At 43.8% G+C, this 15,815-nt stretch overlaps 1 protein-coding gene across 2 annotated transcripts; it reads right to left on the minus strand.

Annotated features, from left to right (window-relative positions):
- Positions 1-3,339: 3,339 nt before the first annotated feature.
- Positions 3,340-12,437, minus strand: LOC119363002 (exportin-T-like). 2 transcript variants are annotated; one of them, XM_037628297.1, is made up of 15 exons: positions 10,693-12,437; positions 10,514-10,609; positions 10,317-10,406; positions 10,126-10,230; positions 9,864-9,923; positions 9,597-9,659; positions 9,420-9,515; positions 8,691-8,855; positions 7,721-7,894; positions 7,518-7,583; positions 7,303-7,401; positions 6,114-6,260; positions 4,329-4,477; positions 4,184-4,228; positions 3,340-3,791 (listed from the first exon to the last, which is right to left on the minus strand). In XM_037628297.1, the coding sequence occupies exons 1-13, from the start codon at positions 12,382-12,384 to the stop codon at positions 4,388-4,390; spliced, it is 2,943 nt and encodes a 980-aa protein (XP_037484194.1). In that variant the 5' UTR covers positions 12,385-12,437; the 3' UTR covers positions 3,340-3,791; positions 4,184-4,228; positions 4,329-4,387. The 2 variants fall into 2 exon arrangements, with proteins under 2 accessions (XP_037484194.1, XP_037484193.1); XM_037628296.1 differs by having other exon boundaries at positions 4,184-4,233; positions 10,693-12,436.
- Positions 12,438-15,815: the final 3,378 nt, after the last annotated feature.

Below are 15,815 nucleotides of genomic sequence, written 5' to 3' on the forward strand. Positions count from 1 at the left end.
ACTCGTTGCTAGATGAACTCCTAGATGATCTTGGTGAAACGAGTAGGAAAATTTTTGTTTTCTGCAACGTTCCCCAACAGTCGGTCGCCGTCGTCAACGACAGCGGGGAACCGTCAGCGCCGTTCATACTGGGCGGCACATTCCGGAGCAGGCTCGTGCCAGGAGCGTGAGGTGGGCAGGCTGCCGGTTCCGTTGCTCGCCGTCCAGGTCACGCTACCGGCGGCAAGGGGCTGTGCCGCGGGCACGCCGAGCAGGAGGCCGTGGGGCTGTGCCGCGGGCGCGCCGACCTGCTCGCCGTCACCGTCCGCCACCGCGACACGCTCGGGGGCACGCACGCCGCGCTGGACTGCTCGCTCATGTCCATCTCCTGCCTGCTCCACCTCCTCCTTGTCTCCATGTCCGCCCTGCCGGGGCTCACGCTCCCTGCCATGGCATCCCGATGGTCAGCAGGGTCAGGGCGTCGCCGTGTTGGCCGAGCTCGCGCTGCTCCACAGGGGAGGGGTTGATTGCTTTTCTTTGTTAGATATAGGGGTGTGTGTGTTAATTGTTTGCTGAGTCAGATCCTTACAACCGGGTCCCACTTGTCGAAAACGCCCTCAACCGCGCCAAATTACATGTTCAGTGCAATCTGCAACACTTTTACTGAATCCGTGGTGGCTTTTGCAAATGATTAGCGACCAGGTTGTTTTCTGCAAGATAAGTCCCAAATGTGGTGGTTTCTTGCAATTCACTCGGCTCAAACCCAAAGTGGTAGGTGCCGGCTCATGCTTGCTCCCTGGCATGGGCACAAATTTATTCCCGGTGATCGGAGTTCTTTTTTAATTAATGTGGTAGACATACACGAGGCTAGGATATGTTTGTTGGTGATTCTTCGGTATCTTTGGAGATACGCATGTATCTCTGTGGGTGTACACAGATCAATCCTGATTACTCTCACACACGACATCAGAATGTTTTCGCTGAATCTGTCGTCTTGATCACTTTTCATGGTTAGAGATTGGATTATCTTAGCTTGATTATACATTTTTTTTTATAATTAGAGACTATCTTTCGTTTGATCTAGTCAACTGTCATGCATTCATATACTACACTGGACAGAATGCCGGCTAACTAAAAAGGGATGGAATAATCCTAATTATACTATATGGATTTAATCAATCATGATTGATTCCTCTTTTTCTTTGCCTGAAAAGCAGGGGCATTATGCCTGTATTTTAGTGTAAGTGTCCAATCAACCTAACTCCGTTAGCAACATTCTTTAGCATATACTAATAGTCATTAATTATTAGCAGAAACTCGCCATGTCAATGCCTCGCCTTCGTAGCCTGCATCAGATCAGCAAACATGATACAGTGTTGCAGATCAACAACCTCATTATGGTACGTGCGTTGAGAGGGCTCAGGAGTCAGGCAACTCCACTGTGAACATTAGAAAAGACAGTTAGCTCCGCACTCCAATCTACAGTTCCACAACTGTTAGCGAGTTTTATCCTTTTCAGTGTGCCCACCCAACTGCCTTTTAGCACAAGTGTCCATTATTGCGGTGCCGTAAGTGTCCGTAGTACTTTGATGAGAACATACATGAAAAAGCCTAGTAAACCGGCTTAACACTACACATTGTAAAAATAGACGTCCAAAATCGTTGTGTAACTTGGATTCTTCTCACGACGGAGAGGCAAAAAGTGCTATTTCTTATGTTGTCCAGACTTGCTGATTTTCCTGAGCATTGAAAACAAACATTACAGTTCTGCCTTTTTTTTTAACAGATGGACCGTTTTTTATCGCAAGGTGGGCATTTTAAAAGATTTGTATGAACAAAATTGTGAACTTGGCTAAGAATTAGTTAAATCTCAGTTGACTGAGACTGAAGAATTAGTTAACTTATGTCGTTTGCAAATATTCGAATGTCTGCTCAAATAGTAAAGGAGAGTTGAGCCTCTATGATTTGCAGGATTCCAAACACACATAACTAGGAGAAACTTAGGATTGCAATGTCATGTCCAGATTGAATATACATCGATTCCGTCGCAAAAAAAAAAAAAGCAAAGGAATATTTTCATGAGATAGGAGTCATCCATGGATATTTTCCTATGAAAATATAGACTACTCAATCTCGCGATATCAAACAACGCGTGTTGGAGAAAATTCATAGAGATTTTAATTCTCCGAATTCATAGAAATCCTTTGAGTGCAACGGGACAAGTGGACACAAAAGGCGGGGAGCTGGGGCCAGTTTTTCCCGCAAAAAGAAAAGAGTTGGGGCCAGTTCATCTTGGTGAATGCTTCTTTGTTTCAGGCATGATTTTTCAGCTACTTTGGCACATATATATATGCCCTGATTGGTACGTACTAGCTCTGTTGTAGCACTTTGGAACGGTCCCATGTCTGATTGGCATTTTCCTCCGGGGAGGACCCCTTTGTAGCTGTACCACATAAACATGAGTTTGCAACGACTGACTTTCCAGAGTCTGATAAGAACGCGACCTCAGACCGCTGAGTCTGACAGCCACATGTAGGGAAAGCATCTTTCTCTCTATTTTGACATGGAACCCTAATAATATTTCCAAAATTCCTACTCTGGTTTGAGAAGCTTTTCAGTTTTCCTTATCTCTCGTGCCTTTGAGAGCTGCCCTGACTGAAAAGAATTCTAAATACATATTCCATTAGCCGGATAAATCACCCGCCACCCGCCAAAGTTCTCCTTCTATATATTCCAGGAATTCAGATGATGAACTTAGCATGGCGCAGCCATCTGAGCCACGGCGGCCCCCCAAGGGGGAACAAGCAAGACCGGCACTGCGGAGGAGGAAGAAAGGCGAGAGGGGGGAAGCAAGGGAGGCGGAAGAGAACCCCATGGACGCTACATTGAGCTGCCAACGCTCCACACGATGGTCGATAAAAGATTGTCAGATCTAATACTGTTGAGGCAACAATCATATGGACCACTGTGCGCAATCAAATAGTTGCACATGATAAAAGCAGGCCAGAGCCGTCTCCAGCACGGATTTCTGTTCCCGGCCACTCCCTTCCCAAAGACCAGAAAAACGGAGACTCGGACCATGCCAACCTCTTGTCGGCTTTCCCAATCCCATCCCAGCCATACACACACACGCACTCTGCCTAACAGTGATGTAACTCGACAAAGACAGGGAAGGAGACCACAATGCAGTCTTCTATTTCAAAGACCCAGAATAAAACCATGCGGTTTCTTTGTTTCGAAGATCCAAAATCCAAAAAGGGATAGGCAGAACAAGGAAGAAACTTCAAAAAGGACAGGTGGAACAAGGCGAGGAAAATTTTTCTAATTTGCACGCTTCGAGATGAGAAGACATCCAGCAGCTCAAACCTTGCGTACCACCAGAGTGATACCACTGCGGTCACTAGATCGGACGGACGAATAAGAAGGTGAACATTATAGAGTCTGTACAGCACCCCCAGCTAACTAAATGGGGATGGAAACCAACCACAGCAGCTCGACAAAATTTGGTACACGACAACAGGCGGTGCGACAACTTTCTGTCAGGAAAAACACGGCCCACACGCACACAACTCTTTCTATCCCGGCTATTTAGCTCACTGCGATTGCCTTATAAAATTTCAAGCCCGGGTAGGAGAACAAACAACCAATTCACTTTGGGGAGAAGTCTCCAAACGAATAAATGGAACCCTGTAATTTTTTTCTCTCATGACAAACTCTTGGGTTATACTTCCCTGCATCCGATGACATGCGGTGAACAGTCAACTTCGCCACGGCAGCCATATAGTCTGTAAAAATGTTCCCGCAGTATACATCTGCAAGCATACAAAAGGCCAGTTCAAACTGTATGCAGATAACACACAACTAAAATGTGGAATGGTGGATGAAAGTACGTATAAACATTTAGTTTATCAAAAATGCAAACAGAAATAATGAAAACTTTAAACAGACTACCACCAAAAGATCAAAAGGATGCATCACATTACTGCTATGGTGAAGACATGTTTATGGAGTTCATGATAAATGCATTCAGGACATCCGCTCTTACAGACCTCTATAGGTTCGTTAAGCCATCAGAATGGAAGAATAGAAGAATTGACCGATAAGATGCACAGTTTTTAATAAGAATAAAAAAGATGGAACATACAGTACATAGCAAGATAATAATAGATTGGAACCAATAACTATGTGAATGGCAAGACAATACCTTCTAATCTCAGAACTGGTAGCTTTATATACATCACTGATACAACTACCCTGCAAATTTTAATGAATTAAACAAAAAATAGGAATGAAATAATAGCGGCAAAATAGATAGAAAAAAAAAACGTAAACAAGTCAGAAATAACTACCTATACTCATACAGCTGAGGAGTCTTCTGGCAAACAGATTGAAAATGAATGGAATGATGCTATCTGAACACAAGACTCCCATTCTGCTGTTGTCTTATTTTCTCGATAAGTGATTGATAAAATGACCTGAATGCCTTTACGTCATTTCCCTGTTGAAGAAAAAAAAACTACTTTGATTACAACGGGAAATATTCTATTACAGAGTGAAGACTTTAATATGCTACAAATAAGATCAGGTATTTATGAATCATGACAGCATCTATAATTATTCCACCTTACAAAGAAACAACCCTCAAGAGAGTAATAGGACAAAGAAAAGATGGGAGTCATCGACTAATCACTGTTACTTTCAAGTCTCAATTAAACAACCTTCCCAAAACAATAGGGCAAACAAAAGATGACTAAAGCCTCCAACTAGAGCTGTGTGGAACCAACTCTAACTGGATACAAACTGGCACACCGGGGATTCAAGGAAATGGTAGATAAACTCTAGTTTCCCTAATACCTAAGACCCTAACCCCAACTATCCTCTCCAACCACACCAGCTATGGAACCCACAGGCCGAAAAGTCTCCCCAGGCAACGGCACTGATATTATGAGTCTCCCGATTATACGTGAAATAGGGAGTTGCCAATTCCGGAAAGTGAATAATTCACTATTGAAAGTGCAAGTCGACGTTCCTGATATGAAAGTGGAGTGAAATCTGGATATGAAGGTTCAAGTCCAGTTTAAATCTGGATATAAAAGTTGCTGTTCAATCGTCGAAAGTGATCTCTCATTTGTTGTGGCCTGAGATCCAAGGGTTCATCCACCACCATTTCTCTGAAGTCACAAGTTAAGAGCTACTCCCTCCGCAGAGAAATATAAGAGCATTTAGGGCCTGTTTGGTTCTCGCCAGAGTTGGCCCCGCCAACGCATGGGCGTGCCAAAAAGTTGGCAAGGCCTTTGCGCGCCCACGTCTCGCCAATTGTTGGAGGAAAATTACACGTTAATTGAACTGGAAGGATTGGTTTAGCTCGGGCGTGCCAAATAATTGGCTGCCTTCCAAGCAGCTGTCATGGGCTCAGTCAATGCCAAAAAATTGGCTAGGCACGTATCAGCAGCAATCCAAACAGCCCCTTAGATCACTAAAGTAGTGATCTAAGCGCTCTTATATTTCTTTACAGAGGGAGTAGTATATACTCACCGTGTGAATACAACTCACACTTTGTTTCCTAACAGATGATACTAATAACAGTTTCCTAACTTAAATGTCATACTGATGGCACATCCATCCAACTGACAATAGTCCAGTATAAAAAATAGTCCACAGACATGCAGATCCCCTTTTTGAGAACAGCGATTCAACTTTTTGAGTTTGCACATAGTAACTTCGATGTCTATTCTTGTATTATCATAGCAACTGGTAAAACTGCCCGCACAACTTTGCGGCTATGTACTACAACTCGTATGTTTACAATTAAGAATATAGTCGTATTTGCTGTACACTCTAAAGCCTGTGAAGTACAAGTTGTATTTGTTGTACTACTGTAATATATATAATGTTGACATAGATCAATCGGCAGTCATAATCTGGCTCCAACATAATAAGTTGTGTGTGCTGTAGATTCTACTCTTTTTCTCTTAATCACGAGAGAATTTCTAGGAATTTCTAGTCTTCAGAACAAAGGTGGTTCTACTCTTTTTCTCTTAATAAAGGTGCTTCCTCTGATCCACCATATATTTATATAGATAAAAATATAGATTGGGAACCAGAAACGACACAAGGTCAAGATAAGAGTGTACCTGTAACTTTTGGTAGTACTGTTCAGCTAGCTCTGGTGGGCAGTGAGCTTCTGGAAGAGCTTTTGCTACAAAATTTACAATGAAGTCCTCCCCAAACCTTTCATACATAACCTTCTGAGCCATCACAATTTCACCAAAGACAACAAGCTAGAAGAAATAAACCAATTGGTCAATACATCACCATGTGCTTTTGAACATAAAGAATTGGTCAATGTCACCATGCAACAGTATGTAGATTTTAACTACAATAGTGCTGCAAAATGACGACAAGGAATTCTGAAATTGAACAAAACATAATGGTGCTCTATGGAACGGTGGAACCCACGTTACAATTGATTCCAGATTAACAGCTACTTTCTGAACTGCATTAGTACATGCTCAGTTTTGACTCCAAGCGCTCTAATTATCAATCATCCTCATGAATCAACAAAATCACTTGTCTAGGATGGCCAACTCAGCATTTCGTGTTGTTACAAATCTATCAGTTCACGCCTTCAAGGGATAAGCTAGAGTGGCAAATACAAAGTTTTCCCCTGTTAAAATGGAACTGACCAGGCAAGAGTTCTACAATCCCTTGCATAGTAGAAAACTTAACAGATTAGCTTCAGATTATGTGCGATGATATATACTTTCTTTTCTGCCAAAGGTCAAATTGATATAGTGTGCAGCTGAGGACTAAAATCATATAAATTTAATATGTAAGGGTACATCCCATCGCCTTATGCTTTTCTTGAACTTATCGCTTGGGATAAGTTTTCAAAATCCCCTCTACATCCGTCCACCCCGGTCCTCTCTAGGGGAAGGACCCAAGATGGTGGGGTAATCTCGATTCAGTTACAAAACTGGATGGATTAAAAACAGCATATGGCTAATAAGAACTAAATGCAACTCTTTACTCTGGAACGTTGCAGAAATAGAGGCTTCATACAGCCATATTACACTAAGTGTAAGGTTTAGAATTTCCGTTATAATGATAGAACTAGACTTTGTTTCTCTTGAGTGAAATTCCCAGGATATTTAAGAAAGCTGATATGAACTATGGGACAACAGACTAAATAATCATGCTGGACAAGTTGAATTTATATTACTTTGGAACTGTGGTCATTCGAAATTTATATTGCCATTTTCCTTAGTAAAGGTTTACTTTCAACACAGCAAAAACAAGGATTGCAAGTTGCAAAATTATTACCGTATTTGCATCACGTAAATCAAATGATTTGTCAAGCACACTGTATAAACAGCAACCAGTAGCAAACTTCTCAATCATGAATACTCGGAAGCCAGGAAGCTGATGAAACAAGAAAGAAGAAACAGGAACACATGAGATTGATTAGTAATACAACTGTTCAGGTACTAGAGAGACACTTAACAGCGCAAGATCACATGAAGTGAACACAGCAATACCTTATCATCAGCTTTGGATGTAGTGCACCAGTCTTTTATAAGTTTGACAAAAATCTGCACACACGCCTAACAAAACCATAATCAAGGTGTAAGTGAACAATGGAAAGTGGAGAACATAGCTATATTTCATCGTGAAAAAAAAGAGGGAGTAATAGCTAAAATAAAAAAGAAATATTGTAAATCAAGATAACTGGAATCCTGACCTTCCGGAGCAGTATATCTTTATGACTGCATGAAGTAAACAGAAGCAACTGCATTATGGTTTCCAAATACTGCCTACAGGTAGGAGCAAGGAGAACTGTAGATAAATCATGTGTAACCATCCCATGGAGGAATGTGTATAATGTCCTCTGCAGCTCTTGCAGTTCACGCATTTCCTGCAACAGTAAGAAATGAATACAGTATATAAGGAAGCCTGTGATTCATATAGAACCCAATTGACGCCTACCAGAATAAGGAAAGTAGGCAGAATTAAAGGATGGGGGCAATAAACTAGCCAAGGACAAAAGCTAGCTACACAGGGAGAGGCGACGTATACAACGACATCATTGCAGAAAAAATTGAGCAACCCGCAGGAGCGCCACCAATTCATTAAGAAAGAGAGGCGGAAATTACAGAGGGACGTATGTCTTTAATGGAACATGTGAAGGCCAATGACAAAGGGGACCACTCGTCCTTGATCAGAACCCCCAGGGTGGGCTGCCCGAAAGCCCAAACCCAAGCACACGACAAACTATCAAATACGGCAAAATCCAAATGCTTACAAAATAAAAATATTGAGTTAAGTAGTATATAGTCACTGGAGGTAATGCCACCGAGTATAATGACTAAGATGGGCAGTTCTGAAAAGCTTTTCGATGTCAGTAGATAGTGTTGCCAGAGGTTAGCTGGAGTTGCACCATCAGAGAGAAACAAAGAAGAAAGGATGTATGACACCACGGGTAACAAAGAGGTTCACGTGGTACATGTATATCCCTATCAATCCAATACATATAGATCTGGAAGGCACTAGTGAAGTATTCCCTCCGTCCCAAAATAAGTGTCTCAACTTTAGTACAACTTTAGATGGAGGTAGTGTTTACCATTCTAGGATCACAGAGACGAGTACAAGAACAGGAAGCTACAAACATAAAAATAAATAAAGCTATTGTTTACAGATGTGATTAACTTTACCTCGGTATTGCCTGCAGGACCAGTAGAAAAGGCATCTTGTGACAGTATCACAGACAAACGACTTGCAATAGTAGGAAAGACATCCTCCAGTATGCCACTTGCTGAAGAATTAAACTTGCATATTATTTGGTTTAACAATACAAGGAAATCCACCATATCTTTTGCCTGTATGGAAACAAATGATGATGTTAGCAGCCCAGATGGAGCAACATAATTTTAGCTGTAGGAAGCCTTTTTTTCAACACAAGTGACAGAATGTTGCTCGAAGTAATAATATGCAGCTAGTATGATGTTCGACAGGTACCAGAAAGAAATTTGCGCTAAGTATATCCAAGAAACAGGAGTGACTGAGAAGAAGTATTTAATGTCTTTTTTCCATTCCAGAAACGAGGAGCATACAAATCCATTTACGGACATTGCATATTCACTACCAAGATCTCTTATAAGTTTTGGGACCAGAATGAATTCTTCCTACAGTCCTACGTTGCGGTTTCGCATGATTTCATTTCCTTTTCAACAGATATAAACAACTCTATGTTTTTGTATTATATTTTCTGTATATATACAGTAGGATCCTTCTCCTACCCTTTCCCCTCAAATAAATACTGCACAAGGAACTGTTACTGAGAAAAGAAACCTAAGTGCTGCAGATACTACACATCAGCAGGGACAGCAAAGCAAAGAACCAAGAAGAGTAAATTCAAATAAAAATAAGCAAAAAACAAATACCTCGTCATGAACCAGCAATTGTCTTAGTGCGATCGGAATACATGGAAGCACCGATATTCCTAATATCTCAATCATGCGGTGCAGAAAGGATATGACCTACATTTGCATAAGTTTGAAGTGGTTAATCATCCAAACAGTGAACTAACGAGGATCTTAAAGAAACAGGTTCAGATTTACCTTTGATCGCAGGGGCCTCACATTAGGAAATGAAACAAGGAGTTGTAGAACAACATCAAGGGTCTGAAGACAAAGTAGTAAGAAAATATCGTATCAGAAGAAGAGTAAAACAAAGACCATGGATATGTTGTTTATTGATGCAGAGTAATCAAGGACTTGGCAAATGTCCTCTTCATCAGCCACTTGCATATGATACTTAACAACAAGCAAACATCACCACGCAAAAGATTAAGTAAAAACATGGAAGTAAAGAATGATAGAATTTACCTTTTTTAACATGACACCGATTGTTGGCCTACTTATCATCACGAGGCGTTCATTAAAGCCCTAGAAAAGACAACAGCCGAATTAAGTAAGGATGCGATACACATATACAGAACTAGAAATTAACACAAGAGTAAATCAGAACTATATTAGAAAATATGACCAGAACAGGAAAAAAAATATCAGACATGGCTCAGTATACTACCCCACAGAATACAGGATGTCCTATTGATCATTTCTTCTTAGGTGCAAATGTAAAGCATACCTTGGTAACCATATTCAATGCAACAACAATCTGTAGAAGAGTCGTAGCTCTCGGGGATGATTCTTCGAGTCCTTGTGCTTTGGCACCCATAACAAGCGACTCGATCTGAAATTGATTTTCACTTAACCCAGTAAGTTCCCTCTCTCTTAGAGAACTAGAGCTATCATATTGGGCAGAAGGGAAACAATCACCTGATGACAGAGAGGATTCAGCAAAGCTGTCAAGCACTGAACCTGCTTCTCTGGTGATACCTCTTCAATACCGATCAACAACCCCACAGCCTGCAATAAGAAATTATGCCAATGGTCCAAGTTCAGTATCCCAATTAAAGAACATAAACAGCTAGGTGCAAGCCAAGTTATGCTATAGAGACAGATGGACAGTGCACCTCAAAAATTTGGCTGCCATCCTCTGAGCTGGAGAGCTTTGCCTCTTTATTTACCCAGTCCATAGAAGTGAATTGTCCTAGGACATCTTCCAAGCTCTAACTCACAAACAAAACAGCCTCAGATCTAGCACAATAAACTAGATGGTGTGTGCATCTAAAAAAAACGGACAAGGAAATACCTGCAAAATGGTATCCAAGTAAGGCACTAGCTTTGCCTTCAACAATTTGACAGCTTTCATGAACAAGTATCCCGCACGGCGGCTCACATGGGAATTCTGATGGTGTATGCCACGCTCATCCAAGAATGCGGCAAGAAGGTGTGGCACATACTGTACATTCTCTTGCATGAACTTGATATAGCGTGTAACTGTCTCAAGATACACCAATGCAACTAAGCGGTGCGAGTGGCACGAGAATCTTGCAGAAAGAAGCATGGGCACAAGCTCCCCGAGCAGCCCAGACCCAGTACGGATCTCCTCCTCACTCACTGCTTCCCCGAGCCGGTACAAAAGAGTAAGAGTGACCTCAACATCCTCAACGGTAGCTTCTGCGGATGAGAGCGCCGCCACAATCAACCCCTTTATGAACTGCTGTGTGGCAGCTGGCGCTACCCGACAAATGTTGCGGAACAATGCCACTAAATCCTTCCGTTGCTCCGCCATCATGTCCTCCTCCTCCTTCCCGATCTTGTCGAGCACATCAAGATGCACCCTGTAAACTGGGTCATATGTCATTTGCTGCCGCACCACCTCTAAGATCCGTCCCAAGTGCCCCAGCTGCTTCTCAGATGGAGACTTCATCGTACTGACGTAGCCAGCTAAGAACTCGAGCACGGAACCAGAATCAACATCCTCCTCATAGCAGCTTTCTGCTGCCGAAAATACAGCTGGTAGCACCTCTTCGAGCATTTCCAATGCCGCAGCTCCATCGGCATCACTAGGGCCAAGCTTGCGATAACAGGCAAGAGCCTCCACGGCATAAGTCGTCACCAAAGATGCCATCTTTAACCCACTGTCTGGGCTACCAAGCCCCTGCTGTGCAGACAGCAGTGACCTGAGCAACGCCACCTTCGCCCTTGCATCCATCCTCTTTGCAGCCACGGCAGAAAGACACCCCACCGCCGCCGCAGCAAGAGGGGCAGCACTTGCAGGGGACAGGGCAATGTCAAATAGAAGAGGAACAAACACATCATTGGCGACCAGCGCAACATCGATCCAGGAGATGCACCTGCGCGCCGCATCAAGGGCTACGGCGGCAGTGGGAGGGTCGGCCGCACCAAGAGTGGCGGCAGCGTCGTGCCAGTGGCGGGCGATCTGGGGCACGCACTGCGCTCGCATGGCGTCCTTGACCCTGCAGGCGTCGGCGGTCTCGTCGGCGTTGCGAGGGTAGTCCTGGGAGAGCAGGTCGTCGTCCAGCGAGATGAGGACGCGGGCGAACATGTCCGTGGGGCCCGACTGCGGCGGCGACGGCGGGAGGAGGTCGAGGAAGTAGGAGGGGTATACATGCGGGTAATCTAGGCGGACGAGGAGGGCTACGAGCTGGGCGAGCTTGTTGCGGAGGAAGGGCGGGGAGGCGGCGTTGGAGGCGGAGGCGAGGGAGAGGAGGGAGGAGCGGAGCAGGGCGAGGTCGTCGGGGAGGGCGATGCGGCGGCGGAGGAGCGCGTCGTGGAGGGACTGGAGGCACCAGAAGTGGACGTGCGCGTGGGGCGAGGAGGCGAGGCCGGAGAGGCAGAGGCGGAGGAGCGAGGAGGGCGGGGACTCGTCGCGGGCGCGGGCGCAGAAGGCGAGCGCCTCCTCGCGGACAGCCGGGGAGGCGGAGGCCGCGGCGGGGGAGTCGGAGGCGAGCAGGATGGCCTGCTCGAGGTCGTCCATGGAGGCGCGGAGGAATCTGAGTGGAGGGGGCGGAGACGGGGAGAGAGAGAGGGGGGCGGAGGCGGAGGTGGGGTTAATATAACGGCGGAGGGGGGACGACGGGAGGGTTTGCTTTGCTCCTTTCCCTTCCTTTGCTTCAGAGTTGAGACGGGGGTGGTTTTCTTCTCGCTATTTTGGGTTTGGCTTGCCCGATTTATGGGTTTATGGGCTGATTTTGGGTTTAGTTGTTGTTAGGGTTTTTCGTTTCTCTTTAAAAAAAATCTCTTCTTCTTTATTTCTATATTTGGTGATATAATGTCATAAAAATCATTTCTTTTTCTAAATATTGTGCTTTGTTGGCATGCCTAGATGGATGCCTATAGGATAAATGTTGGTCGACATTTTTTTTTTGATGAATTAGATAAATTTCTCAATTCTTTAATACAACGTATTGGGGGACATCACGTGAAATGGGTATTGCTAGGGAATTCATTGTGTACTAGGTATATACAAGGTGATATCGCTCTACGAGTTTATTTGTCGGTATCTGTTTCATGCGGCATGTTTCCCTCCTTCCCAATCACCTGGTGTATCACATGAGCGTTAAGATAAGCCAATAAGGGGTCCCTTGCACAGTCATTCATTAACAGGTAACGATTTTGCTTGTCACTTTTTGATATGTGCCTAAGATGGAGGAGCGAGACATGGCCTGCAAGAGCTGCCTTCGGCTTGCTATACTTGCCTCCAAGAGGAGGACAACGCGGAACACATCTTGGTGCAGTGCGTGTATGCCAGAAAAGTTTGGCACAATATCTGGAACGTGCTGGGTTTGCAGGGCCGCATTCCGGAGGCTCAGGATGTGTTTGCTGGATTGGTGGTTTGAGGGTCGGCGCACCTTTAGGAGAAGTTGGAAACGTGGCTTTGACACCCTTGTTGTCGCCACTATTTGGGCTCTCTGAAAGCAACGTAACGCGGGAGTTTTCAATAGGATTAGCCAACAATTACAGTTGGATGGTATGTCCATTGCCATTTTGGAGGAGCTCAAGGAGTGGACGGCGGCTGGCCTAGGTGGAGGAGGGTTTAGCACGTTTTGTGAGAATGTAGGCATAGGCTAATTTGTGGGGTGTAAGGGTGTGTGACTAAGATGAAGACTTGTTCCATCTTCTGATCTCTTGTACATTGTCTTCTCTCTTTTCTATAAAGATAAGGTACGCCATTGGCGTACTCTCGGAAAAAAAAACTTTTCAATGTGTGCCATGTGAAAGTGCGTTATATCGACTAGAGGGGGGATAGCGATTTTTATGAATTCTTCACTGAGGAATTTGCTGGTGAGGAAATTCCTAAATGAAGAACTACTTGCAGCGGAATAAGTACTTAGAAAAGAACATAACAGAACACAAGCATAGTCATCATGATGAAATGAAGACAAGCACAGAGTACAGAAAGCGTAAACACAGGATAACACAAGGAAGAAGACGGACAGACTGAAAAAATAGAACTGAGGAAATTGAGAAAGTCTTCAGTCAATGTCTTCAAACAGATATGAACAGGCACACAACAACATATATGAGGAAATGAAAGAGTTGAGGAAATAGAACCAGTAAGCTTGGTGAAGACAATGATTTGGTAGACCAGTTCCAACTGCTGTCTCAGTTGTACATCTGGTTGGAGCGGCTGAGTGTTTAAACTCGAGGACACCCAGTCCCGGACACACAGTCCTCACCGTATTCTCCTTGAGCTAAGGTCACACAGACCTCGCCCAATCACTCGTGGTAAGTCTTCAGATGACTTCTGAACCTTCACAAACTCGGTCACTCGGCGATCCACAATTCCTTTTGGATGCTCTAGACCTTGACGCCTAACCATCTGGAAGAAGCACAGTCTTCAAAGGAAACAAGCGTCGGATCCACGCAGGATCAATCTCTTCAGTGATGCTCAATCACTCGGGGTTTTGTAGGTTTGGGTTTGGGATTTCCTCACTTGATGATTTTCACTCAAAGTCCTCGGAGGATGGGTTGCTCTCAAATGACAAGTGTCAGTTTCTCTTGGAGCAGCCAACCAACTAGTGGTTGTAGGGGGCGGCTATTTATAGCCGGGGAGCAGCCCGACATGATAAGACATAAATGCCCTTGTATGATATGACCGTTAGGCGGGTAGATATTTTGGGACAGCTGGCGCGTAGCACGGCAACGGTCGGAATATTTGAGGTTTGAATTCCTCAGGGCTATCATGTTCCTCACTTTGTAGGCAATCCGCACTGGCGAATTCCTAACTCTTCAGTCAGAACAAATTCCTCAGAGACCAGAAGAACTTCGTCTCTGTCACTGAAGAATATGACTGAACTGTGCGAAATTTCCAATGTCTTCACTCGAAAGGATTGGTAGGTGTAGGATTTTGAGTTGAGCATCACATGGAATTTTTTCCTTAGTATTTCCTCGACCCCCTTTAACAGTACGGTGTTTCCTATGACTCAAGAAAGAGAAAATGAAACTACGAAAACAAAAGTCTTCACGCTTCATGTTTCTCGAATGATTACCAAGTCTTCAAGGTTACACCAATTTCTTCACTTTCAAAGTCTTCAGAAATCCAAAGTCTTCAGTCGAAGAACTTCATTTTTTAGGGGTCGACATTCTTTGTAAATATCAAACTCCTCATAGACTTATAGACATGTGTACACTCACAAACGCATCAGTCCCTTAACCTATAAGTCTTCAATACACCAAAATCACTAAGGGGCACTAGATGCACTTACAATCTCCCCCTTTTTGATGATTGATGACAATATAGGTTAAGTTTTCAACGGGGATAAACATATGAAGTGTAAATACTGATATTGAGGAATTTGATTGCAAGATATAGAAGAACTCCCCCTGAAGATGTGCATCGTGAGGAATTTGCTTTTGAAGCAATGCACACTTGAAGAGTATAATCATGGAGACCCCCCCCCCTATATCTTGTAATTTATACACGCATTTGACATATAATATGAAGAATTTGAAATGCATGATGAAATATGGTGACTGATGTAATTCAGCATGCGTGCATTAACATTAATGAGGAATAAGCATGCAGAGAAACACAACAAAAGTATCAAGCCACCATACAGTTTAAGATTACAACTTGATCCAGCAAAGTCATCAGAAGAACGAGAGTTGTAACTTAGCAAAAAAACGCCCATATATAGACCCGCTTGAAGACTAACTCAAATTTCTCCCCCTTTGTCATCGAATGACCAAAAGGGTTGAAACTAAGGACTAACGCCCCTGAATAATATCATGATGATGGAGGAGCGCTAGCGTTGTCAGGGTCTTGAGTCGTTGTAGGGCCTGCTGTAGTGTCGTCCAAATCTTCATGCTCGTCCGTGGCGCGTGATGAAGAATATGAGCTGGCCACCAAGGAGGTGCAGACCAGTCAAAGTCTTCCTTGAAGCCCATTTGCTTCAGATCTTCTTC

The sequence above is a fragment of the Triticum dicoccoides genome, chromosome 2B (assembly GCF_002162155.2).
Source record: "Triticum dicoccoides isolate Atlit2015 ecotype Zavitan chromosome 2B, WEW_v2.0, whole genome shotgun sequence".
Lineage (NCBI taxonomy): Eukaryota > Viridiplantae > Streptophyta > Magnoliopsida > Poales > Poaceae > Triticum > Triticum dicoccoides.

Coding starts and splice junctions, on each gene's coding strand:
- LOC119363002 (XM_037628297.1), bottom strand. CDS start 12,384: ATGGACGACCTCGAGCAGGCCATCCTGCTCGCCTCCGACTCCCCCGCC. Junction 9,516..9,596: donor TGAGGCCCCTGCGATCAAAG/GTAAATCTGAAC, acceptor ATGCAAATGTAG/GTCATATCCTTTCTGCACCG. Junction 8,856..9,419: donor AATTGCTGGTTCATGACGAG/GTATTTGTTTTT, acceptor GTTTCCATACAG/GCAAAAGATATGGTGGATTT.